This window comes from Akebia trifoliata, chromosome 9 (assembly GCF_017979445.1).
Source record: "Akebia trifoliata isolate Shusen 1 chromosome 9, ASM1797944v1, whole genome shotgun sequence".
In the NCBI taxonomy this organism is placed as follows: domain Eukaryota; kingdom Viridiplantae; phylum Streptophyta; class Magnoliopsida; order Ranunculales; family Lardizabalaceae; genus Akebia; species Akebia trifoliata.
In genome coordinates this window covers 24,417,811-24,442,807 of record NC_141383.1, presented here as the reverse complement: position 1 = coordinate 24,442,807, position 24,997 = coordinate 24,417,811, and the positions used below count along the sequence as shown (strand labels likewise).

Sequence of the window (24,997 nt, the reverse complement as noted above, 5' to 3'; positions counted from 1 at the left end):
TATTTTTTTTCGACTTGTCTAATTAATCACTGATAGTTTTTTGACTGATTTTTTTTTTTTTTTTTTTTGAATTTTCGACAAAATTAGACATTTTGGTACAGAACTTGTAACTAACAACCATAAATTTGGTCATTTCTTGTTTCTCTTCAGAAGAGCAGGGGACTCTCGACGACCACCGGGTCGGGGTTAGGCTAGAGAGGATTGAGAAGCTACACTTGTGAAGGAAATTATTTACAGGATGTGTCATCTTGTGTGTAATTTTGAATGGGACTATAAACACTCTTAAGGAAATTAACAGGAACCCAATTTACAAATTGTTCTACTTTACAAAAATTTGTTGTGGGGGAGGGTGGTGTTAAAGAAAACCAAGCTTGTTTCATACAAAATACACATACAAGAATCTACTGAAAGAGAGTACTAATTTGCAAACACTACTTCAGTATTCCATGTTCTTCTTCCTTTATTTGTGTGTGTGTGTATATGTGAGAGAGAGAGAGAGAGAAGATATACTATAAAAAAGAAGAGGACATAACCCAAGAGATGTTCTATAGAAGCTTTGCTTTTCAGAGGAGAAAGTATGTAATCTATCAATCAATCAATCATATATTTGGCTTTGGTTTGCTTTTTAAGTGACTATAATAGGAAATAGTAACATAAGACCATATATCTCTCCACTTTTTAGTGAATATTTGAGATAACCCTCTATATTTTCAAAATGATGACATACCCCTTGACCTTTATCTTTTTTGAATCATCAACTTAAAATGACCTAAAGCTCCTCATTTTCTACCCCAAAATTAATCCATAGGATAAATTGTTTTATTAAAAGGTAGAAAATTGAGGGTTTTTTATAAAGAGGTTAAGATTGAAGAGGATGAAATTAGGTCATTTTCTATTAATCTCATAGAGAAGACTAAGGTTGGCCTGTCATTAATTTGAAAATCCAATAGTATCTCAAATATTCATGAAAACATGGAGGGGTATGTCTAAATCAATCATCATTGGAATCAAAGTAGGTCACGATTCTTGTATTGTAGTTAGTCAGGGAAAGCTACAGTTTCTACGACAGCTCCACTTTCTCGTCTTACTTATGGAAAGTTTCTACTTTGCTTGTTTCTCTAGCACTTGTTTGTGCGAAGGCTTCCTCTTCACTGGATACAAAAGCTTTCGTCAAAGTGAAAGATCTGATCCAACCGAAATCCCAACTCCGCCTCCTTGGCATGCCACATGACACACTCTTTAGGGTTTAATCCACCCATTCTTCAACCCACACACTAAAAGTCAACATGATTGGTTATTTTTATTTTCAGTATTTGGTTTATTATAGTGATTGTGACTAGATTGGACTTCTTTACCAAACGAGGAGGATAATTAATATAAGAAATATTATTAAAGAATCAAAGACATACCCTCTCCATTTACAACTTTGAAATATAAAATTCAAGAGATCCATTACGTCCCCCTTGAAAACACTTTTACATATTTTTAAGGAACAACGAAATTCATCTATACTCCATATATTCTTAATCTCCATGCAAGGAAAACAAGGGTGTTTGCACATTGATTGCCTCATCTAAAAATAAGGGAGGCCTTATTAGAGTATTATATTATATTGCATCATATTAAGACATGCATTGAAGCATCAAATTGTTATCTCAATTGAATTAAGATTAGATCATGTAGTTATGATAGTTATGTTATAGAAAAACCCTTTCCTTACTAAGATAGTGAGGAAAAAAGGCCTTCTTGGTGACTATATACTTGATAATGAGATTCTACAACAAATCTAAACTCAAAAACACTAAAATAGGAGAGATTTTTTGCTCGCAGAAAAGTCAATTTAGGATATCCCAGATGTCCAATGTCATGAAACATGTCAAGGGTAGTTTTGTAGATTGGGAATGCCCTCTATACATATGGGTTCATGTGATTGGTCAATTTAAGATTCGGTGAAATCCTGAATTGACATTTCTATGAGCAATTTCCCTCCTAAAATAAAATTTACTAAAAATAGAAAATGAGAATCAAAAAGCATATTTGACAGCCCCAAATGACTTTCTTTTTCGGAATCGTAAACATGACTCAAGACCAATGACTATTGCTTTCTTCGCAGTGGTTGTCATAAGCTTTCAAATTGGTATTTACAATCACAAAGTTATCTGTGAGAGAAAGCTTCGTCAAGAGGGAATTTCATCTTTAAAAAATTGAAGGGGAGGGGCAAAAATTGGAGAGAGGTGAGGGAGTGGAGGCAAATGGGGAGGGAGATGAGGGAGTACTTGGGCAAAATAAGACATGTAATTACTTGAAAATAAGGGGTATCTCAAAGTTTCGTGAGGGAAAGTGCCCCCACTGCCTCCTTACTAGCTTCGCCCCTGCGGCACAAAATGTTTATGGGTCGATTGGGTTGAAAAAATGCTATATGGTGTATGAGGTCACCATCCAACTCCATGGAGTACAAGATTCAAACTCATTATTTTTTTTTTTTTTGAGAGCTTCTATTAAAACACCGAATTTTACTTCTAACACACAAAATTCATATATAGACAATGGTTTAATTTCATAAGGATTGGTATGTTATAAGTAAAAGTTGGTGTGCCAATAGAATCCTTTTTTTTTTTTTTAATCTCTATTTTCTGACAATTTGATTCTTTGTTTGGTCTCTGTTTCATTCAAACATGCCAAAAAAACAAAAAAAAAACTGCAATGAGATTCCTCTAGTCTTGTTGTAATCATAAAAACAATACGATTCATTGACTCAAAGCTCTTTACTTTTGTTTCTACTTTCTCTTTTTCTACTTATTTTATATTTTATTTGATTGGAATGAGATTCAAAGACCATACCTATAGTCAGTGAGCATCAAAATTTGGGCTTTGTATAAGAGATTGGTGGCATGGAAAATAAGGATCAGATCGGATTCGAGACTGATCCTATAAGTATCGGATCAATCCGTTATTAGATCGGGGTTTTTTTATATTTATTTATCAGAACTCAATAATAAGATCCAAATCCAATCCATTAACAATAGGATCGGACCAAAGTCAATTTTATATACAAAATATAAATAAACTTCATACATCTCAACAAAAATATAATGTATAATATATATTTTCTAACATATAATCGGATCAGGTCCTTATCAAATTGGGACATGGTTGGTCCTGATCCAATCCAATAAGATATCAGATCGAAACCTTACAAGAATCCAAATCCAAAATTATCAGAACGAATCAAATTTTGGATTTGATCTGATCCATTGACAGTGCTAGCGTAAAGGGCCAATGTTGTATGTGGTGCCATGGGTGTATATGGCATTTAGGTTGAGATCACTTATGAGATGATCGCGAGACGATGGTGTTGGTGTGTAGTAACGAGCCAAAGCAAATGGATACCTAGGGTTGGTGTATGGAAGCCTTCGTATGGTAGACTTTCATGTTAACTATCGACCATTAATGTGCACTTCAAAACGATATGATTCTCCATCGTAAGATCTTCATAATTATTGATTAAATTAAATCAATCAAACAGTACCCAATGATAAAACCCCAAGGAATAATGCATTAAAGTCTCTAAATATGGACTTTGGAATAGGTCACCCTACCATAGACATATTGAAATTTCCAAATTCTTGGCATTCAAAGTGTCTATTAACATGTTATAAAACCCATATTTGTGTCTCTCATTTGAACAAATATATTCATCGATTTTATAGATCTTTTCGCAATAGAAAATGGATCGTTCCATGTGTAACCAAGCTTCATCATTCTTGGAGCCGAATTTATCAAAGTTGGTTTCATAGAGAGAGTAAATATTATCGTAAAAAAAAAAAAGATATATTTGTCGTACCTTGACAATTACGATTTAATAGTGTGTTTGACATATGTCTTTAAGACAAATATTTAATCGATAGATATAATGGTTTATTATAAATAAAAGTTAGCGTGACAAAGAAAATTCAATTAATTTATTAGTGGGCCAGCTACTCCATGCTAATAAATTAATTGTGAACACAAATCAAAATTGACTACATAAACCCTTCATCCATGAACTATTTTCCCATAAACAACCATATTTAATTTATATATCAATCTCACCACAATGGACCTACCACCAATTGAATATTTTGAATAGATGATTTTTCTACTAATTTCATGAAGGTAGTGTTTGGTTATGCACTCGAGAAGCACTACGATTCTAAGAAACGCTTCCTGATCCGATATAATACGTTTGTTTTAGGATTGCAACCTTGACGGGTTGGAGGATAGATCTAAGCTCAACTCAACCTGATCATCGAGCCTGAGCTCATTAACCCAAGGTCAACCTGATTTTTAGCTTCTAAACCCAAGTTGAGCTCGGGTTAGCCTGAGTTATGTCATTTTGGGTGGGTTGGACTTTGAATAAGTCTAATTTTGTTTTGTTAGAAAAAGTATATCTTAACAAAGAAATACAATTAATATAAATATAAATTTTATTTCTTAAACAAGAAATAATTAAAAAATATATAATTAATATAAAGTATTTAATATTATTATATAACCTCGTGTTCTGGTTGAGTTGGATTACTTGAACCCTCAACCCAAATTAAGGTCGGATTGAATTATTCTAACCCGGGCTCACCCATCAATTTGGTTGAATTCTGACAAGCCCGCCCAAGTTGCAGCTCTAGTTTGTTTTACTTTCGAGCTTTTGCTTCCAATTTTCCTCAAGCATTGAAAGTTGCATTCTAACTTTCGACTTCCAACATGTGTCGGTAGCAATTTACTATGAAGTAGCACCCCAAATGCTTCCAACCTCATTGTTTATTTATTTTTAGAAAAAAATATAATCTCATCAAATGTTTTTAATCTTATTTAATTTCTTTCATTTTAAGTGGTCGTTAAGCTATAATACATTATAACTAAGTTAATAATTTGTTAATAATATATTAATTTTTGAAAGGAATTTTTTTATTATCATGATTTGAAATATATTTTTTTCTCATTCGATTATTGAGAATTGGAATTGATGGGTACCTATGATTTTTGACGGTTCTAATTCCATTTATTTTGGAATCGAATTGAAATCGACAAAAATCATAATCGAAATAAATATAATGATTCTAAATTTCTTAGGAACTGAACCATTGACAGCCATACAACTCACGAGGGGGGGGGATTTTTTTAATTTTTTCTAATAATAAGGTCCTTTTAGTCATTTACTTAATGGTCAAACCGTCGAGGGATGAGAACCTAATTTTTATAAGTTTTGGAGGTTTTCCTAATTTCGAATATTTCTTAAGGGTATTACTAAAATTAATAAATCTAAATTTATATATTTTAATTTTAATTTCTGGGTGGCCGAGTCCCTCAAAACAGAGAGATTGAGAAAGATTCATCTTACACGAAGACTAGACAGACATCCAAACTCCAAAAAAGGCAACAAAAATAAAAAAGAGTAAAAAAAAAAATAGAGAGAGAGAGAGAGAGGAAAATGAGCTGAGGATCGAAACCAATCTAAAAAACAACATTTCTTCTCTGGTTTTCTCGATTCGAAACCCTAGCGTTTGATGATTCACCATTTCGTTTGATTCATCTCTATATCGGTACGTATACCTCGATTTCCTACGAAATTTCGACGGATCGCGAGTTTCTGATCGATTTGCGTTACAGATCGGCTAATAAACGATGCCTTCTCACGCGGATCTGGACCGTCAGATCGAGCATCTGATGGACTGTAAGCCTCTATCGGAGGCGGAGGTGAAGTCCTTGTGTGAGCAAGCGAGGGCGATCCTTGTTGAAGAGTGGAATGTGCAACCAGTGAAGTGCCCTGTCACCGTATGCGGAGATATCCATGGACAGTTTCATGATCTCATCGAGTTGTTTCGGATTGGTGGAAAGGCTCCTGATACTAATTATTTGTTCATGGGCGATTACGTAGGTCGGTTCATTAATTTTGCTCATTTTTTATGTCTCAGATTCGTTTTTTATGTTTAAATTTTGGGTTTTTTGGTATTTGGGATATTCTCTTTAGGGTTTCGATGAAAAGTTTGTGGCTTTGTGGATGTTTGGTTTGATTTTAATCACTTTATATATTCTGTCCAATTTTAAAAAGAAGAAATGTTTTTTTTTGCTGATTGGTGATGTTATTTTCTTCATTGAATTACGATTAATTTGATTAGCTTTGTGGATTGGACGTAGGATTTTATCTGAATCTTTTCATCATGATATGTATTTATGTTTTCGGATGTGATCTTTGGTAAATTTGATGTATCTATTGCTTATTTGAAATTGAGGTTCAAATTAATGGGATTTTATGTACAAGTTAGGATTATACTTCGAAATTAATTATGATCAGGTGCTTGTGAATGATTGGGTTTGCTTGACCATTCTCAACAGATGCCTCGTAAATCTTTAAATACCAAAAGATAGGATGAGTTTCAAACCATATTTTGTTTTTTCCCCAAAAGGGAAAATTTATGGATTTCTGGATGTGGAATTTCCAGGCTGTGATTAGGTTTCTTTTTATCAATTGATTTAGTTGAAGTGTGCAGTTCACACCATTGCTGGGTACCTAACGGTAGCGGGGAATATACCATTTCTTTTTCAATTTTAAAATTTAAATTCTGGATAACTTGAGTGATTTTTTTTATAATTGGAAGAAGCGAAAACTCCTACTTGTCGTTCTTTTGGGGGATCTGATAATGCTAAGTTGTTACCTTCGTACAACCTTGAGTGGCCTTTTTATAATTTCTAGAGTTTTCCCGTGCCTATTGGCACGGGCATCCTCTTCGAGGTTAAGGGAGTACAAGTGGAAAGGCAAATAATTTGGAGGAGTATTAGAGTAAAGACAATAAAATTGAGGGGTATTATTAAGAAAGAGAGGAGAAGAGAAAGGCAATAAAGTTGGAGGGGGTATTATTGGAAAAATGGTATTAGAGGAAAGAAAAATATAATAAAGTCAGAAGGTCATTTTTGAAAAGGAAGAGAAGAGAGAAAGCAATAAAGGTAAAAATCATCTTCGAGATTCGTAGGGAGATCAAATCCTAACCCCACTTTATATGGGGGATAAAGGGAGTGGGGGTCCATCGTCGTGTTTTATTATATAAATTTGAAATCATTATAATTGCTCAGCATAAGTGTTACCAAAGCATAGATGCAAGATGATGTGTGTTATACATGTATGACACTCCTAGTGAAATATTAACTGGCTTTACTTTCTATAGCAACTCATTTAGTTACAATTGAAAATAACACACACATAATATGTATCCTTGATTAAATTCAAGTGGTTGCATCAGTATCTCATGCATGATAAGCATAGTCACCAAGTCGGGGTTCGGGAATAAGCCGGCAAGGGAAAAAGTCGAAAAAAACAAAAAAATCGGGAAAAAATCGAAATAGTGTTAAGTCAATATTTTTTTTTCTATTAAGTGATGTTATCATTTATATCATCAAATCCTATTTTAAACTTAAGAATAAATGGTCTTCGAAAAAATCTTTTTAAAATAGCTTGTTTAGCAAAAAAGAAAAAAATCACATTTTTTTTGTTTAAATCACGACTTTTTCAAAAAGTCGGGATAAAGTCGCGATTAAATCGTGATTAAATAGTGACTTTCGTTTAAATCGCAACTTTTTCAAAGAGTTCAAAATTGCGATTTAAACACGTTTTTTTGAAGAAGTTTGCGACTTTGTTGACTATGATGATAAGACAATGTAGATAGACTTTAGAATCAATTTACTAGTATTTGGAGCTCTGACAAGATTTGTTATAGAAACTATTAAATGGAAAGCTTGTTAAATTTAGGAAACCCTTTCTAAAGGAACCGAAAACATGTCTTGTGAGACTCTTATTTTTGTAAATTCTCTTATGTGATCATTCCATGTTTTCCTCGGATATGCATAATTCTACATAATATGTTTACCCATCCTCATTCAATCATCTGAAATTGTCAATCCATAAACCAATTGCTTATCATTTTCATCCTCTTGCAGTTCATGTCACAAGTTTACTTGGTTCATACTTCGTATTTGTATTGTATTTATCTTTTAATTTGTAATACTTTTTTTCTTCCCTTATAAAATAATGTACTCCATGATTTTTCTTAGGTACTCTCTAATTTGTTTATTTATTTTTACTTGTAAAAAAAAAAATCTATTATTTAGGAAAGATGTGTTGTGTTAGGGGCAGAAGGCGCACTTAAGGCACAAAGGCCTCCTAGTGCCTAAGCCGCATGCTTGAGTAGAGTAAGGCACAATAAAATTATAAAAAATTGAATAGTGAAAGGTGGGTTCTAGATATTTTACAGTTATAACATGTATAAATGTGAGTTTCTACAAACAATTTGAAGTATTCAACACTTCAAGAAGAAGAACAATCAATAATAAATACTCATAAAAAAACGATCAATAGTAAAGGAAAAAGTAAGAGGAATAAGGATAATAAAAAAAAAGGGAAGAAAAAGTAGGCCTACAACATGTGTTGTTGTTGCTACGGCAGACCAACAACTATGGCTATCAATGGGTGGGTTCTGGTCAGGCTTGGTTGAGCACTAACGAGACCCTAAAAAGGTGGGTTCAACCTTAGACTTACCCAATCTGATACCCTTATCGAGCCTAAGTCAACCAAGTCCTAACGGGCTTGGGCTAAGTAAAAAATCACTAAATGTAAAATTCAACATTTTTAATTATAAAAAATTGAACTTTCCAAATAAATTTTATTTTGTATGTAAAAAAGTATACTATCAAATCTAAAATTAGTGTCGTAATTAAATAAATTAATTCATTTTTAGTCAGGCACACACCTAGTGCGCCTTGACTGAGGCGCTCACCTTCGCGTGCCTCACTTAAACTGCCTCGCTTCGCATGTATCAAGGCACCTTCAATCCGTCTTGCCTTGAAATGCACTAAGGCGCTCGCCTTGACCACACTGGGCCCTACTATTAATAGATAATTACAAATGCGATCCCATCTAAACAAAAGTCTTCAAAGAATGTGTGGAGGTAATTTTTAGGTCCCTCCATCAATCAATTATACAATCACATGCACAACAATAGTTTGTTTATGGGGTTCATTGTGGAATCCATTGACTATGTCCCTTGGCTCCATTGGAGCCATTTCATTATAATCTAGAAAAAACTAATTACATCTCTTTCTTCCTCTTCCAGCCCCCCATTTTTTACAATTAATAACACTTCCCTTTGTATAGGGAATAAAAGCAACTATAAAATGAATCATAAATCCCCCCAAAAAGGAAGGCAAATTAACACATGCTTATCCAGAATAGTAACTCCTAGATTCATGTTTATCCAAATAAGATTAAGCCACGTGAAATTATAGATGGGTTTAGCATAAGCTCGGGATGCATGTCTATGTGCTCACTAAAATTTCTCCCTCTCTCTCTCTCTCTCATATTGACTGGTGGAACCCCATAAAGATATCCAAAGGAATCTATCTTGATCATACACTATGAGGTTATTTATAGGTTTTTTGTTCATTTTAAAAAATTATACTTAACAGAATTTTCTAGTATATTTTCCTGATGCAATTGGTTTCTTCTGTTTATGTAGATCGTGGCTACTACTCAGTGGAGACTGTCACACTTTTAGTAGCCTTGAAAGTTCGTTATCGAGATAGAATTACAATCCTAAGAGGAAATCATGAGAGCCGGCAAATTACTCAAGTGTAAGGCTGCTGCTCTTTTCAATCCTGCTCTTTATAATATTGCAACACAGGTTAATTGAATGACCAAAAAGGCAAGAAATGGGATATCATTACTTAATAATGAACAGAAGTAAGGCTTCTATTCCTTGTAAAGGGTCCATTAATTTTCATGTGTGACTTTGTACAAAGAGAAATATAAATATACATGGTACGGGACCTTATAAATTGCAGGCTGTGCTTGTTTGCTCGGACTGTCTCCTTCGATGCTGCTTAATATTTCTCTCAATCCTCTCTCTCTCTCTATCAAGATAAATATTCTTTGGTATTAGACTAGTTTTTGAGATAGAAAAGCGTATTGGAAATAGAAAGTAACAGCAGCATGCTATACCGATCTGTTTGACCAGTCAAAAACGTCCTATTTGGACTCAAACTCCTCCCCAACCGTTTACCTTGGAGGCTATAAATCCGTGAAGAAAACAGCCATGGTATATTATCATTTGTGGAGGTATGTTAGGCTTGACTAAGGCTGGCGAGGTCATAAGATTGAGATTATTTGATTTGGTAGTTAAAACTCTTTGCTCTCTTCTTCTGGTGAACCCTTCCATAATATTGTTGTGTCCAACTGGACCGCTCTTCAATTATTATATCAGCTGGATCAACATAATTTTCATCTCCTTGAAAAATGTTTTTGGTTGGCTCACCTATCTAAAATCAATCAAAATTTTCAAGAACACCCCCCCCCCCCCCCCCCCCAAAAAAAAAAAAAAATCTGATTCTCCAGTGCTCCCCCAGCGAATCACAACAATAAATTAATATAAATCCTGAATCGCCAATGCTGTGCAATGTTATTCCAAATAAGGAGGCATAATTCCTCATGATCAGGGTAGCAATGGGCGTGGGTATGCTTGGGGTTGGTCTTCGAACTTGAATCCAAGGACAGATTCCTGGAATTCCAAGTTTGGGTCACGATCCCTGACAGTCAGGATAGCAATGGAGGTGGGCATGAGCTTGGTCTGCAATCTGGGACTCAAGGAAAGTTTCCTGGATCTGGCCAGGAAATACAAGTTTTCATGTGAATGTGTTTGTGTGTGAAACATGTGGTTGAGTAATATCTATTCATTCATTTTCCTTGTATTTCTTTTTTATGGTTTATCTATCTTGTACTGTTGATTAGCATGTTATGAGGTTACCCTTCCCCCCCTCTTTTGTTAATAATTACAAGTGAGGCAGCTTTCTTACCTTTGCTGTGTTAAGGTCTGCGAAACGAGGTCAAATTTGCTACTCTTTAAGTGTGAAATGTGATGGTGTAATGTTGTTATGTACTATTTCGTAATTTTTAGCCAATTTATTGTTAATCACTAACTTTTGGGTTTCTGGTTTCAGGTATGGGTTTTATGATGAATGCTTGAGAAAATATGGAAATGCAAATGTCTGGAAGTATTTTACTGACCTTTTTGATTATCTACCCCTTACAGCTCTTATTGAGAGTCAGGTCTGATTTTTAGAATGGTACAGATCTTTTCTATATTGATTTAGCTTATTGCCGCTCCTTACATTTCTTTGTTGTTATTTGTTAACTTACAGGTCTTCTGTTTGCATGGTGGACTCTCCCCTTCCTTGGATACATTAGATAATATCCGTGCCTTGGAACGTATTCAGGAGGTAATTCACACATATTGGTTTTATACGTTCAGGAGTTGTTTTCTATCCTCTGATTGCAGTTCTTTTTCATGTTGGGTTGTGTACTTGTTTACAAAAATGTTATTCCTGTTTTGTTGTCCTTTCCAATTGCTACAAAGTTGGAAAATATGGTTTCTTATTTGTGGTCTGTAATATACGAAAATGATTTGCAACCTCTGGTAGAATTTTTTTTACCCTCGCTATTAATTTTATTTTTTCCCACCATCACATTTAAACCTATCATTTTTTTGCCCTCATATTTAACCTTGGGATTCTCTCTCCTTCAAACCTACAAATCAACAAGATAGGATTTTGAGAGAAAAATGATGGATTCATAAAAGTGTATCAACATGAAAAAGTGTGATATTTTTGACCAAAGTAGTTGTAAGAGTAATTCTGTAACATAAAACATATTTATATGTGTATTTATTTGTTTAATAATGTTCCATTTTTTTTAATGTTTCTCTGAAACGGAATGATAAACCTTGGGTGTGTTACACATGAGTGCTGGTTTATCAACAACGAAAAACAGAATGTGGATCATCAAAGTGTTGAAACCCTTCGATTCGTTATAACTTTTCTTATTTAAAAATTCAGGATTGGATAAATGTATTGGACCAAAATGTAGTACGTTTCTATGGGTGCTATTTATCGACGATCCATTCTTCACCTTCCACCTGTTAGGAGTTGGATGTTGGTTGGTTCGGACTGTTCTCATTGTTTAATAGGTTGAAGAACATGAAAATATGTTGCATTCTGCATTAGTTCCATTTTTCTGACACCTTCGTGCACTCCTGATCCAAGTTTTATACAATTGATGATGCATGCATTTGACAATGATCAGCACCTATTTTTCTTTTATTGATGGCCTTATTTATGGGGTAATAGGTTCCGCACGAAGGACCGATGTGTGATCTCCTGTGGTCTGATCCGGATGACCGATGTGGTTGGGGAATATCTCCTCGGGGAGCTGGCTACACATTCGGGCAGGATATCGCTGCTCAGTTCAACCACACCAATGGGCTTTCTCTTGTCGCACGAGCTCATCAGCTTGTCATGGATGGTTACAACTGGTGTCAGGTGGGTTGAACACAGAGAATGCCCAACTTGTTTAGAACTCGTTTTCTCTCGATTAAAGTCTGTTAACAGCTGTTCGACTTTGCAGGAGAAGAATGTGGTGACTGTATTTAGTGCACCAAACTACTGTTACCGCTGTGGTAACATGGCTGCAATACTTGAAATTGGAGAGAACATGGATCAGAACTTCCTTCAATTTGACCCAGCCCCACGGCAAATTGAACCCGACACCACACGCAAAACTCCCGACTATTTTTTGTAGTCTCCATATCTCTGCAACATGTTAATGCTTCCTGTTTTCTGATGTGTTTCTGTAGATGAATTTTTGAAAAAGAAGAGTTTTCCTTTTTACTGGAGAGACAGATCATCATCAGTCGTCATCGTCATTCTTTTGTTTGGTGTTGTGTTATGCTGCCATTGTAATCATGTGCTTACTTACGGACTCGTGAATGGTTTACTGGGCATTTGTACTGTATTCTTAAAATGAAGGAAGCGGTAATAACAAGATCTCTTCTTTTGTATCTTACATTCTTCCTAAAATGTGGGCAGGCATCGCCCCGACTGACACTCCATAGTGGGTCAAAATGAATGATGATCTTTAAGCTGTAATTTAGGTTTTCGATCTGGTCACCAATACGGTTAGTTGCCCAAAGTTTACTTATTAAATGTGAACCTGAGTTTGATTAATTGTGCTGCTTTGGTCAATAATTGAGACTGAAAATCAAGAGTCTTGATAAACGTATGTCCTGACACATACATGGTTCATGTGGCAAAGGCACAGAATGATGGATCTTTTCTTTGGGATACACAATGAAAAAGATCTATGGTTCTGTGCCCTTACCACATCGGCCACATACAGACCTCGTATGTTTCAAAATTTACTAATAGTCAAACCATAAATCCTGAGATATATTTCAATTTTTGGCATTTGACTTGCAGCAGTCAAATGAGTAGGGAAAAAGGAAGCTTCCCCCACGGGCGGGAGGGGAAACATCTTGGGGGTGGCATTAGCAAAAGTTAGTGTGGCAATAAAAGAACTCTTATTTGTTATGAAGGAAGTCAAGTCCCCAATGTGGCGTTGGACTCATGCATGAACGGCTGAGATGGGAAAATATTGCAAAGGAATTCTCCAGGGAAACTGATCCTTGGAAAAGTCCTATTAATTATCGTTATTAATCCTTGAAACAATCAGTGGGCGTAGTCTTACTTATGAAGATGACTTTGATCTGATTAGGAAAAAAAAAACAAAAGATTAGCTTCACATAGAAGAATCTGAATTTGGTATCGAAGGATCCATTTCTGGCCATTGCAAGAGCGCATCATGCTTTTTATCTTGGATTTTCTTTTCTTTTTACGAGTTCAGGAGATATTTTTGGAAGATGTTGTGAAACTTCGATTGGATTTGTAATTTGAGAATGGGACTCTAATTGGTTTTTTGGGGTTTGCATTGGGATCGGCTGCCTTTTTATGTTTTTATGCTTTTGGTTGACCTTCTCAATCACCTTTAAAAAAGGAAAAAAAAAAAGCCATTAACTTCAACTTCTCCACAAACGCTACCTTCTTCTTGACATTTGAAGGATGAAGAACATAGAATCTTGGAGAGGTCAGAGGGCATTAATCATCAAATCACCCAATTAATTCATTGTTCTCTCATTCGGAGAACTTTTGGTTAAAAGACACCAAATGTTGTCATAGTAATGATTATTGAATTAAGGGCAAATTGCTAAAAAGGGTTAATTTCTTAATTAATTACTAAAAAATAATATTTTTTAAGTAATTACTAGTAACACATTTTTCAAATCGCTGGACAATCCAGCATTGCAGGCTTCTTTCACATTTGATTATTCAAAAGAGTAAGGTTAGCCTAAGTTTGTAAGATTTTAAATCTTACTAAGAGTCGTTGAGTTCACCTTTTGCCATCCAAAAGCATAATCCGATGCCATACCAACGTCAAAGAAAAAATTCTATAAACTTTGAATAATATTTTTTTAAAAGGATTGTTTTTTACCGTTAAATTTTAATTTTAAATTTGATTATTTAGTAATCATCCATTTTCAAGACCTTTGGATCAAAGACAAAACAAAAATTGTTTTTTTGGGTGAGTTTTTCCTTGAAATCTAGTGGGATTTGGTGTCGGACTGCCAATTTCGTCACCCATTTGAGTTCAACGACCCTTAGTTAGATTCAAATCTTACTAAGCAAGTGAGAAAAGTGTTTTTCAAGCCTCTTAGGAAAGTAAAACATCCAGCGATTTCAATAAAATGCTGAACAGTTCAGCGTGTAAAATTGATTTTGGCAATTTTAAAAAAATTAATGTCTTTTTATAATTAATTAAAAAATTGACCCTTTTTTCGTAATTTTCCCTTGATTTATGGATTTATAGACATATAAATAGTGCAAACAACCGACAACAAGATAAAGATATTACAGATTGTAATACACGTGTCATATATTCTATGCTAATGAATGCTTCAAACCCAAAAGAATCATATAGCAACATAGAAATTTTCAATTTCAACACAACTTAATCACAATCACATAATTTATTACAGAGCAACTGAACCTCATAAAGCACTCCAATAAAGTTAAAAACAAACATTAACCACTTCATCTCAACACTCTATGTAATGTACACAGACATGGATAGGCTTTCGGAGACACATACTTCATATACTAAACCTCCAAGTTGTAACAATAAAGCAAAACTAAAGAATCCTACCATTTATAATCACCACATTTAACCTCAAAGCATCGAAAAGTAATGGAAAGACAAATCATAAATCAACTGGACTAAAAACTACATTCATCTCGGATTGAGCAATGCGGGTAGAAGATCTAATTTTATATGCCAAATGAACTAGAGGGAAGTTTGAATGAAGAAATGCATTAGAATTTCATGGCAGTAAGACACCACCTTCAACATGGATTGTTACAAACATCAAAAGAGCCCTCAGGACTCCATTTTTAGCATCAGAAGTACAAATGGGATTCTTGAAATTCAACAAGTTAAGAGTTCAACTTAGGTGACAGTGGAGGTTCTAATAGAAAAAGTCTTACTCAGCAAGCTTGTCCAAATGGTAGAATTGATTGGATCACGGTTCCTCGAGGGTCAAGGTCTTGTTCACCAATTAGTGAAACTCGTCTAATTGTTCCGAAAAACCATAGCTCTTGCCAATAGTCTTTAATGATCGATAAACCTGGTACATAGAAGGCCTGTCTTTGGGTCTAGAAACCACGCAAGCACATGCAACCCTCAAAAACTGTAGAATTCCATCGTCATGGCCGCTTCCACTAATGGAATTATCAATAACTTCCTCAATGCGACCACAACCCGTGAGCTGATTTACCCAATCCACTAAGTTCCCCTTGAATCCTTCTTCAGCATTACTGACTTCAAGAGGCTTCTGCCCCGTGACCAATTCTAGAAGCACTACCCCAAATCCATAAACATCGCCCTTTAACGAGGCAACCATAGTGCTAGAATACTCAGGAGCCACGTAACCTAACTCTCCAAAATCCCCATTGATGAAAGAGCTCTCATTGGATTCACCCAATCTCGTGAGCTTCACCAGTCCAAAATCTGTTATTCGAGCGTCAAGATCTTCATTGAGGAGAATCACATTAGAACTTATGTTCTGGTGAAGGAACGACGGTTGGCAGCCATGGTGAAGCCAAGCAAGTCCTCTTGCAGCACCCATACCAATTTTAAGCCTTGTTTTCCAATCTAATGGACTACATTTACTATTCATACCACCATTTCCATGTAAAATTGAAAACAGAGACCCATTAGGCATATTCTTATACACCAAAAGCTTCTCATCTTCTACGGCGCAAAATCCTAAAAGGGGAACTAAATTGGGGTGCCTAAGTTGCCCTAATTTGTTCATCTCTGAACGGAATTGCTTCTCGCTAAGCTTGCAAGTACGAAGCCGTTTGATGGAAAGGGCCGATCCATCAGATAAAACTGCATTATATGAAGTCCCCGTTCTAGTTGAAATTATAATGTTTTCAAGATCAAAATCATTAGTTGCAGCCATTAAATCAGCTAGCTTGATCTTCACAAGAGGTTTTTGAAATAAGGAAACTTGAAGAAGCTTGTAAGTCCTCAAACGCTCAACCCAACTACTATCATCTTTGCCAGCTTCGGGGCTTCTCGCACGAGAGGGCCGACAAGTAGACCTAACAAAGAACCACCACCATAGAACAAACCCTATCATCAACGAAACAACAGCACCAAACACACCAGCAGAAACTACAATAATGAGATTCTTTTTGCTCAAACCACCACATTCGGATTCAAGAGGCCGACCACAAAGCCGATTGTTTCCGCTGAAATCAGCCGAATCGAATTCGGATAGAAACGAAGGGATCTGACCAGAGAGTTCGTTATCAGCAACCGAAAGTTTCTTTAGTCGATTAAGACTTGAAAGCTGGTAAGGTATGGATCCAGAGAGACGATTTCCTTTGAGAATCAACGTGTTTAGATACTTACAGTTCATGAGATCTGGAGGAATCGAGCCAGAGAGATCGTTTCGAGACAGATCTAGGTTTACGAGGTAAGGCAACCAATCACAGATTTGAGAAGGAATCTTACCAGACAGAGAATTATCAGAGAGTTCAAGCGATTGAAGACTATAGCAGTACTGCAGAGAATCAGGAATCTCACCTTCGAGATTCATTGATGGAAGTTGTAGACCGATTAAGCGATTCTCCTTCTCGTTCCAACAAGAAACGCCATTGAACTTGCAAATTGAACCAGTTGAGGTGTTGGAGAAGATCCATGAAGAGAGCTTCTGTTGAGGATCTGAGAGAGAGTTCTTCAAACCTTGAAGACATCTGAAGTCGTCTTCTTCAGCCATGGATGAGATGATGGTGAGAATAGCAATGTAGATGAGGAGGAGATGCAGAAATCTGGTTTTCTTTCTTGATCTTTCCATTAGATCTGGTGAGAGATCTAGGGTTTCTTCTTGAAAATGGAGCAACTTTTAGGGTTTTATTCTCTGTTCTCTCTCTATCTCTCTATCTATCTCTCTCTCTGTTTGATTGTAGAAGAAAGCGAGAAGTGCAGGCAGAGAAGCAGAAATGAACTGTGAAACCTGACACAACAGAGTGGCTAACATAAGCTTTTCTTCATTCTGGTTTTTAGTGGGAAAAAAAAACTTTGAAGTAGCCCGCCAACTTCAAGGTTTTCGATGAAGTCTTTCCTTTACGAGGCACGTGGCTACCCATGTTTTGGTGAGCATTTGACATCGGAATGTTCTATTTGCACCCACCATTTATGCTCAGTACACCCACCTAAACACATCTATAGAGATGAGTGGGTGACATAAGCTTTTACTAATTCTTCACTTATCAACTAATGAAAAACGACCTAAATGGCTCTGTGGTCTTTAATTTTTTTTTTTCTTCCCAAAATTAGTTATCTTTAACCTCTTAATTATATCATGATGATGACGACGACAATGATAGTGGTGGTGGTTGTGATGATGATGAGGCATTGAAATCATTTTTCATTAACTTATTAGAGAAGTGAGTGATATAACATGAATTTAAAAAAATTAGGAGGTATATCATTGTTGTTTACTTTCCCTTTCTCTTTTATTTAGTCTGGGTTTTCCTAAAGTCTATGAAGTCTTTCTTTGTTAAGTGAAATTAAAATTTTTTTTTTTTTCCTAGCAGAAAGAGATATCTTTGGGTCCTTATCCCTTTTGTGATCAATTGGACTGTTTGAAATGAAAGAAATAAAAGGATTTTTTTTAGAGAAAAGAGCTCTCGACTAGAGACATGATTCTGAAAATTTTGGATTTTGTTTCACTGTTATGAGCTAAATAAAGGTTTTGATGCGATGTTCTTTGAGGTTTTTGTGTTTAGATGCGTTAAGCTTTGCTTTTTTTTTTAAGGGGGGGGGGGGGTATTTTCATTTGACGGCTGCTTTTGATTTGATTAAATTTTATACTTATAAAAAAATAATAATAATAATAACAAATCGTATCTCAATAAAAATGGTTGTAGTAGGGAGAAAAAGATAAAGAGTATTAAAGGAATATAATAGAGATTAACTCAAGAAAAATCTTTGAAAGAGTCAACTTGATAAATCGGTCAAAGCCTATAAGTGTTGATACTACGATCTGGATTTGAAACCTACCTTCATCTACTAATTAGTGATTAAATAATATCATTTGCTTAAGGCAACAACAATAACTCAAGTATGTTGATATGATCTTGTTTGCAAATTGGGCATTGTTGAACGACAATGATAGCAATAAAAGAGGCTATTTTGTCAATAAGACCCATTTCTAGAAGACAAACGTCCCATTCAGTCACAGTGACTCATTTTATTATTTTTCTCCTACCGTTTCAATTTTATTCTTTTTAACTCTCCTCCTCTTCAACTCCTTTCCTTTTTTAATAATACCCCTCTAATTTTACTATCTTTCCTCTTTTACCCCATCATTTTAAGAAAAAAAAAATAACAATAATAATACCCCTTTAATTTTATTATTTTTTCATTTTTTACAATCTTAATCTAAAAAATATGGCACGAACGAACTCTAGTAAAACAATAACTCAAGTAACATCTTCAAATTTAACACTTATTCACCAATAGGCGAAAGGATAACGATGTTGTCAACATAATTCTCCTCCCCAATCACTAAATAACTTTTTTCATATATTAATAGAGCCCACTTAGTGAACTATTAATGGGTGGAACCCACAACATAAGAAGTTAATTTGTATAACAACCTTTGAGACATTCCATATGATCAATTAATTATATAGTACACATTATTATGCACGATAACGTGCAGATGCTCCTATGTTGCTTCTGTTATTTAATATTAAAACACCGTAACTATCAGTCTATCATCTCGTGGGGTCACATTAAATATTATAGAAGAAAAATATTCATGTGAAAGACATTTCTATAAGTATTTTCGTAATCTTCGTCTATTCGAAGAAAATGATCGTGGCCATTGATCAAGATGATTCTAATCTCGAGGGAATCACATAAAAATCTCTATGTTTTCTTTGTGTTTGCACCTTAAATTAATTTTTTTCTTTATTGTTCTTGAATTGATTTCTTTATATTGAGATGGGAAGATATGAATACACCTTAAAAGCCGGTTTTGTGAGGATGAGTTAGGCCTATGGACTTCTAAATAGCAGTCATCAAAATTTTGGGATAAAATTTAAATTTTATCCGCTGCAAAATATATATATATATATATATAGAGGCGGATAAAATGATCCGCTGTTATAAAATGCCGCTGTAGGCCAAAAATGTTGTAGTGTTTCAACAAAACATCAGGGGGTTGTGTGTCTAGGTCTTGACTTTCGACTCTCGACTACTTGGCACGTGTGCCACGGCTTTAATCTTGGCTTTCATTTCAACTACATATTAAATTAAACCACATGATTTGCATGAAACATTATTGTATCAAGAAGGTTCCTTTCTTTGGGATTCTTGAACTAGTTAAGTTTTTGGGAATTTCTTTGTTACATGTTTTTCTTCCCAAAGTCTTGCAAATCACTCTTTAATGTGATTGATTTCAAGTTCATGTAACTTTTTTAGAATATCGCATTTAAATAACAGAAAACAGATGCTAGACCTTCTTGAGATAACTAATCATTTGCTTGATTAGTGATTTAAATTGTTATTTAGTTAAGTAAAGAGACCGAAGACAAGATTCTCTTTCTATTGTTTGGCTTTGTTTTGTTAATAATGTTGTGCTCTCTTTTGTTTATCATTTGCTTTTACAAGTTCCCTTCATGAAGTTCGTATCAGAATCTGTCCCTCTAAACTCCTTTTGAGCACTAGTTGTGGGGATAATCCGCGACCCATTAGAGTATAATAAACAATACATGATATGTCACCTCGGAATCTCCAACACGTCTTTGGAGTCGGATATTAAGAGAGAAATTTTTTTGCTAAATATTTAGTAATTTGGGTGTTGGAATGTCTTTGTAGATACATCATTTGTTACTCTAAATGACAAGACTAAGTGAAACAAAATAAAATCATAAATCCCAGATTAAGTTAGGTGTGGATTTTTCCCCCTCTACACTAATAATGAAGGACTACAAAGAAAAGTTTATTATCCAATGTGACATAAACGGTCGAGATAGAAAGAAGATCCTTTGAGATACAAGCTATCGATACTATCGATCCAATGTTTTCTTTTTCTTTATCCTACGGATCTTATGTATTGTATGACTCCAATTTGGATACAAGCTATCGATACTTTCAGATGTATAGTACATCTATAGTAATTAATCATCATAAAAGATCCAAGACATCTATCACAACACTTGGGCCCAAGATCTATATATGGGGACAGATCACAGGACAATAGTGGTGACAAAATCTATGACAATGATATTTGTGTTATATGGTTTACAAGATTCCGCATGGGTTGATTTTTGGCGAGGATGATTTCCTCACCATAGAGATCATCCCCACCAAAAATCAGTTCATTTCAAAACTTCTAACCCCATCAAAAGTGGTTTACAAAAAAATTGACTGTCCACGATCCTTTAACTTGTAAAATAGGATTAGAAATTTCGGAGTAGGCTGATTTTTTGTGCAAATTTGTTGTAAAATCATAATTTTTGAAGAGGATATTTTTGTAATTTTGAATCAAAGATATGGTTGAAAACATGTGGTTGATTTGTTGTTTAAAATTCAAGATGCTGAGTTTTGTTCCCATAAAATTACAAGAAGTTTCTTTAAGTTTTTTTTTTTTTTGATTTTGGTTAGTCGATTATTTTTTGTCTTGATTAAGATTTTAATCAGTTCTTGGATGCAACTGTTGATGAAAAGAGACATTCCTACAGAGAAATACTTGAATGCCTTTCTTGGGTTTGACCCTGAAGATAAGATTCTCCTTTTGTCGTAGAGTTGACATACAATAAGTTTTTAAAATTTTTAGATTACTTTGAAAATATATTTGAATTTCTTCATTTCTATTTGCGAAGTCAGATACAGTTTGTTATCTCGGGTGTAAATTTTGTCTATCCATGCCATTGGTTACACCACATGGCACACCTGCATCACTGACAGTGTAGATTGTAAATTTTCCCATTGAAATCAACACTAGCAATCAAAACACTTTGAATACATTTGATGCTGAGTTGGGCCATAATTGATTCTGATTTTTGATAATTAAATCAAATATTCTTAAACAATTCTAGTTAATGCAAGTTCCACTAGATTCAAATGAGTCTTATTATTTGTACTTAAAATCATTGTTTTGGTGTGGTGGTTATAAGAACTTGTGTTAATGAACAACTTAAATCCAAATAAAGGGGGTTTTCCCAATTATTCATCTTTGATTCAAAATTACAAAAATACCCACTTCAAAAATTATGTTTTTACATCAAATTTGCACACACAAAAATCAATTGTTTTTATAAATCCAAGAAATGAGATTTTTTCTAAATTATCAAACGTCCCTTGGGAGCCTCAAGTGATCCTTTTTAATAACAAGTGAATGTTCAAGAATGCATTAATATAGAAATGAAATACGACAAAGAGAGAGAGAGAGAGAGAGATCTTGGTGCCATTCAAGCTTGTTCAACCTCAATCAAAGATATCTATATATCTCTTTGAATCTATCGAGTCAAACCAACTCGACTCGACCAAATCATAGAGTCCAGCATATGTAGGCGGGGAGATCAAACTGATTAAGAAAAAAAACCCAACCTCTACAGAGAAACACACACACACACACACAGTCTGGTTCGTTGTAGAAGCAGAGACAGAGAAGAGTGAACAGCTCGATGGAGGGTTTTCCTTCTTTTCATCTATCCAATTAGTTTTTACTTTTTGATGAAGAATGGAGTCTTTTTTATATTAAAAAATAAAAAATGCTTTGTTGAAGAGACGTTTGTAAAAACCTGAGAATTTTTGTGTCAATCGAACTTTACAACTGTAAAGTAATTTTTAGTTTAAAAATTAGATCTCATCCGTCGAGCCACCTAGATCTAACGGCCACTCTCTTTTGTTTTTAGATATGTTTTCTCGCATGTCCATCGAACCCCCCCCCCCCCCCCCCCCCGACATAAAGTCCATGATTCTAACATGGGTCAGGTTCAAGGGCCATGTGAGAAAACATATAAGAAAACTTTCGGCGGTAAATAAAATTTTAAAATATGGGTTAGAAATTTTAGATTGAACTGATTTTTTGTGAGGATGATCTCTATGATGGGAAGATCATCCAAAAAAAAAAAAATCAGCCCAATCTGAAACTTCTAACCCCATTAAAAGTGATTTAGAATGTGGACCGTCGATTTTTTTTCAATTTTTATCACTAATTTGTAAATCACTTTTGATGGATTTAGAGGTTTCTGATTGAGCTGATTTTTTGTGAGGATGATCTTCTCATCATAGTGACCATCCTTGCAAAAAATCAGCTCAATCCAAAACCTCTAACCCTTATTTTGAAAAACGAAAGTTTTCTTACATGTTTTCTCACATAGCCCTTGAACCTGACCCTTCTAACATATGTCGAGAGTATTTTGAATATGCTAGGCAGGTTATCACGACTCATATAATTTGACTCCCACGTGTGACATATTCAAAATACTATCCTAACATGGGATATTTCAAAATCATAGATTTTCCTTCATCGAAATACACAACTTCACATATTTATGGGGATGTGCAATTGTGTATCCTGAAGCATATAATTTATAATTCTAACATATGTCACAGTATGCCACATAGGAGAGTCAGATTATCATGACATATATATATAGTCGTGATAAGTTGATTTTCTCGTGTGGCATACTCAATCGACTCCCTGACGTGGGGTGTTCCAGAACTATAAATTTCCTTTCATTAAGATACGCAATTGTATGTATTTATGGGGATGTGTGGTTGAGTATCCTGAAATATAAAGTCCGGCACACCCCCACATCGTGGGAGTCATATTATCACCACTATTTATATATTTATCGAAGAAAGAGGATCAAATGGTGGGTCCCAACTATCATGTGATTGCCACGTGTCAAGCATAAGTAGGTACAGTAGATTCTTAATAGTTTAGATCATACCCTCATTATAATATGTGTTCCTTGGGAAGGCGTCATTGCATGATGATTAAAGTAAGATATGCGATTCTTTTGTTGCAATCAAGGCTGTAAACACAACTCTTTATCTATCCCAAAAGAAACCAATGAGAGACTCCTCTTCTCTCTTCATTTCTTCAAAAACAAGTATCAAAACTTTGTTTAAATAGCCTCACCGCTTGTTAATCTTCAAAACCAACCTTATCACTTCTTAAAGAAGAGTGATGACCAACAAAGGAGCCAAACAAAACAGTAAGTCCCTTTGGGACAAATCAATGAACATTGCTGTAAACATCATCAAGAATTCATCTCTTTCTCTTGCACAAATGAGCCTAGGAACCACAGCTGCATCTAGAAACCATGGGTCGGTATCGGTTTTGGGCTTGGGCTCAAGTGCGGTGGTGGAATCAGCCGTACCATTGGTGCCTAAGGTTCTTGGGAGCCAAAGTTCACAAGAATCCGAGAGTGGCTCGAAGCCTTCGTCATACTTGATGGAGCCTGATGGGTTTTCGTACTTGATTCATGAAGAGATGAATGTCGATGGGCAAGCTTCAGATTATATTAGAAGGGTTCATGAGAAGAATCAAAATGATTTAAAGGATACGTCGAAGCTTTCCCCATTTATATTGCCTCCTCCACCTCGTCAAACCAAGTAGTCCTCCTCAACTAATGTGTTGGTTTCCTTAATAGCTCTGTTCTGTATTTTATGAGATATAAAGGAATATGGTAATTGATCTTGATCTTCAACTAGAATTGTATGTAGTAGTGCTTTGTGAAGGTGAGATCCAATATTACTTTTAATTTTGTAAATTTTTCCTCTTGTTCTGTTTCATTGTAATTTGAAGATCAAATGTTCTTCCTAAGCTTTTATGTAAGGTTCTTTGTAATATATGGCTTGTTGTGACCTTGTAGTGAACACTATTTTCACAACAACAAAAAAATCATTTTTAAGTAATTTTTTTGGTATGTAGTTCATAAAAGCATGATCAATCATGAAATATAATATTACATGGGCATCGATAAGAATATGGAGCCATATCTGATTTCAAACAGATTTGAATTAAAAAAAAAACTTCGTTTTAGAATGGTGGAATCACATTCCTTCATTCGACGAATTGCAAGAAAGCATTGCTTTAGATATAATTGAATGTGGGAACAAGATTCGCTCAACTCACACCACATCTTTGGGATAAGGCCTTGATGTACTCCCCTTTTCCAAGGATGTTGATTCTCCCTTTCTTTACCACGACAAATCTGAAATAATTCCGATGAGAAGAAAACAAAAAAGAAAATGTTGAAAGATACTCAAGACCTGATCCTAGACACTCTAGGATCATTTTTCAGACAAAGTTCTCACGTGATTTAAAGTAAACATAGACAACTAGCAACATTGACGTGGGAGGACTTCCTGAGAGACATGTCTGCAGACTAATCATTAATGTTTTGGAGTAGAGCTTTGAGGGTGGGATGGATACTTGTCGCACACACCCACTTGAAGTCAAATTGTTAAAATTTGCACCCCCCCTAGGGGTGC

The 24,997-nt window shown here is 35.0% G+C and overlaps 1 protein-coding gene and 1 pseudogene across 2 annotated transcripts; one reads left to right on the top strand and one right to left on the bottom strand.

Annotated features, from left to right (window-relative positions):
* The first annotated feature begins 5,359 nt into the window (after positions 1-5,359).
* PP2A-2 (protein phosphatase 2A-2) lies at positions 5,360-12,914 on the top strand. Of its 2 annotated transcripts, XM_086453516.1 has the most exons (7): positions 5,361-5,579; positions 5,647-5,914; positions 9,543-9,657; positions 11,020-11,128; positions 11,221-11,298; positions 12,205-12,396; positions 12,482-12,914. In XM_086453516.1, exons 2-7 carry the CDS (start codon positions 5,662-5,664, stop codon positions 12,653-12,655), a joined length of 921 nt encoding a protein of 306 aa, XP_086309642.1. In that variant the 5' UTR covers positions 5,361-5,579; positions 5,647-5,661; the 3' UTR covers positions 12,656-12,914. The 2 variants fall into 2 exon arrangements, with proteins under 2 accessions (XP_086309641.1, XP_086309642.1); XM_086453515.1 differs by having other exon boundaries at positions 5,360-5,914.
* Positions 12,915-15,261: 2,347 nt separating this feature from the next.
* LOC147394908 (putative inactive receptor kinase At1g27190 pseudogene) lies at positions 15,262-17,505 on the bottom strand (annotated as a pseudogene).
* Positions 17,506-24,997: the final 7,492 nt, after the last annotated feature.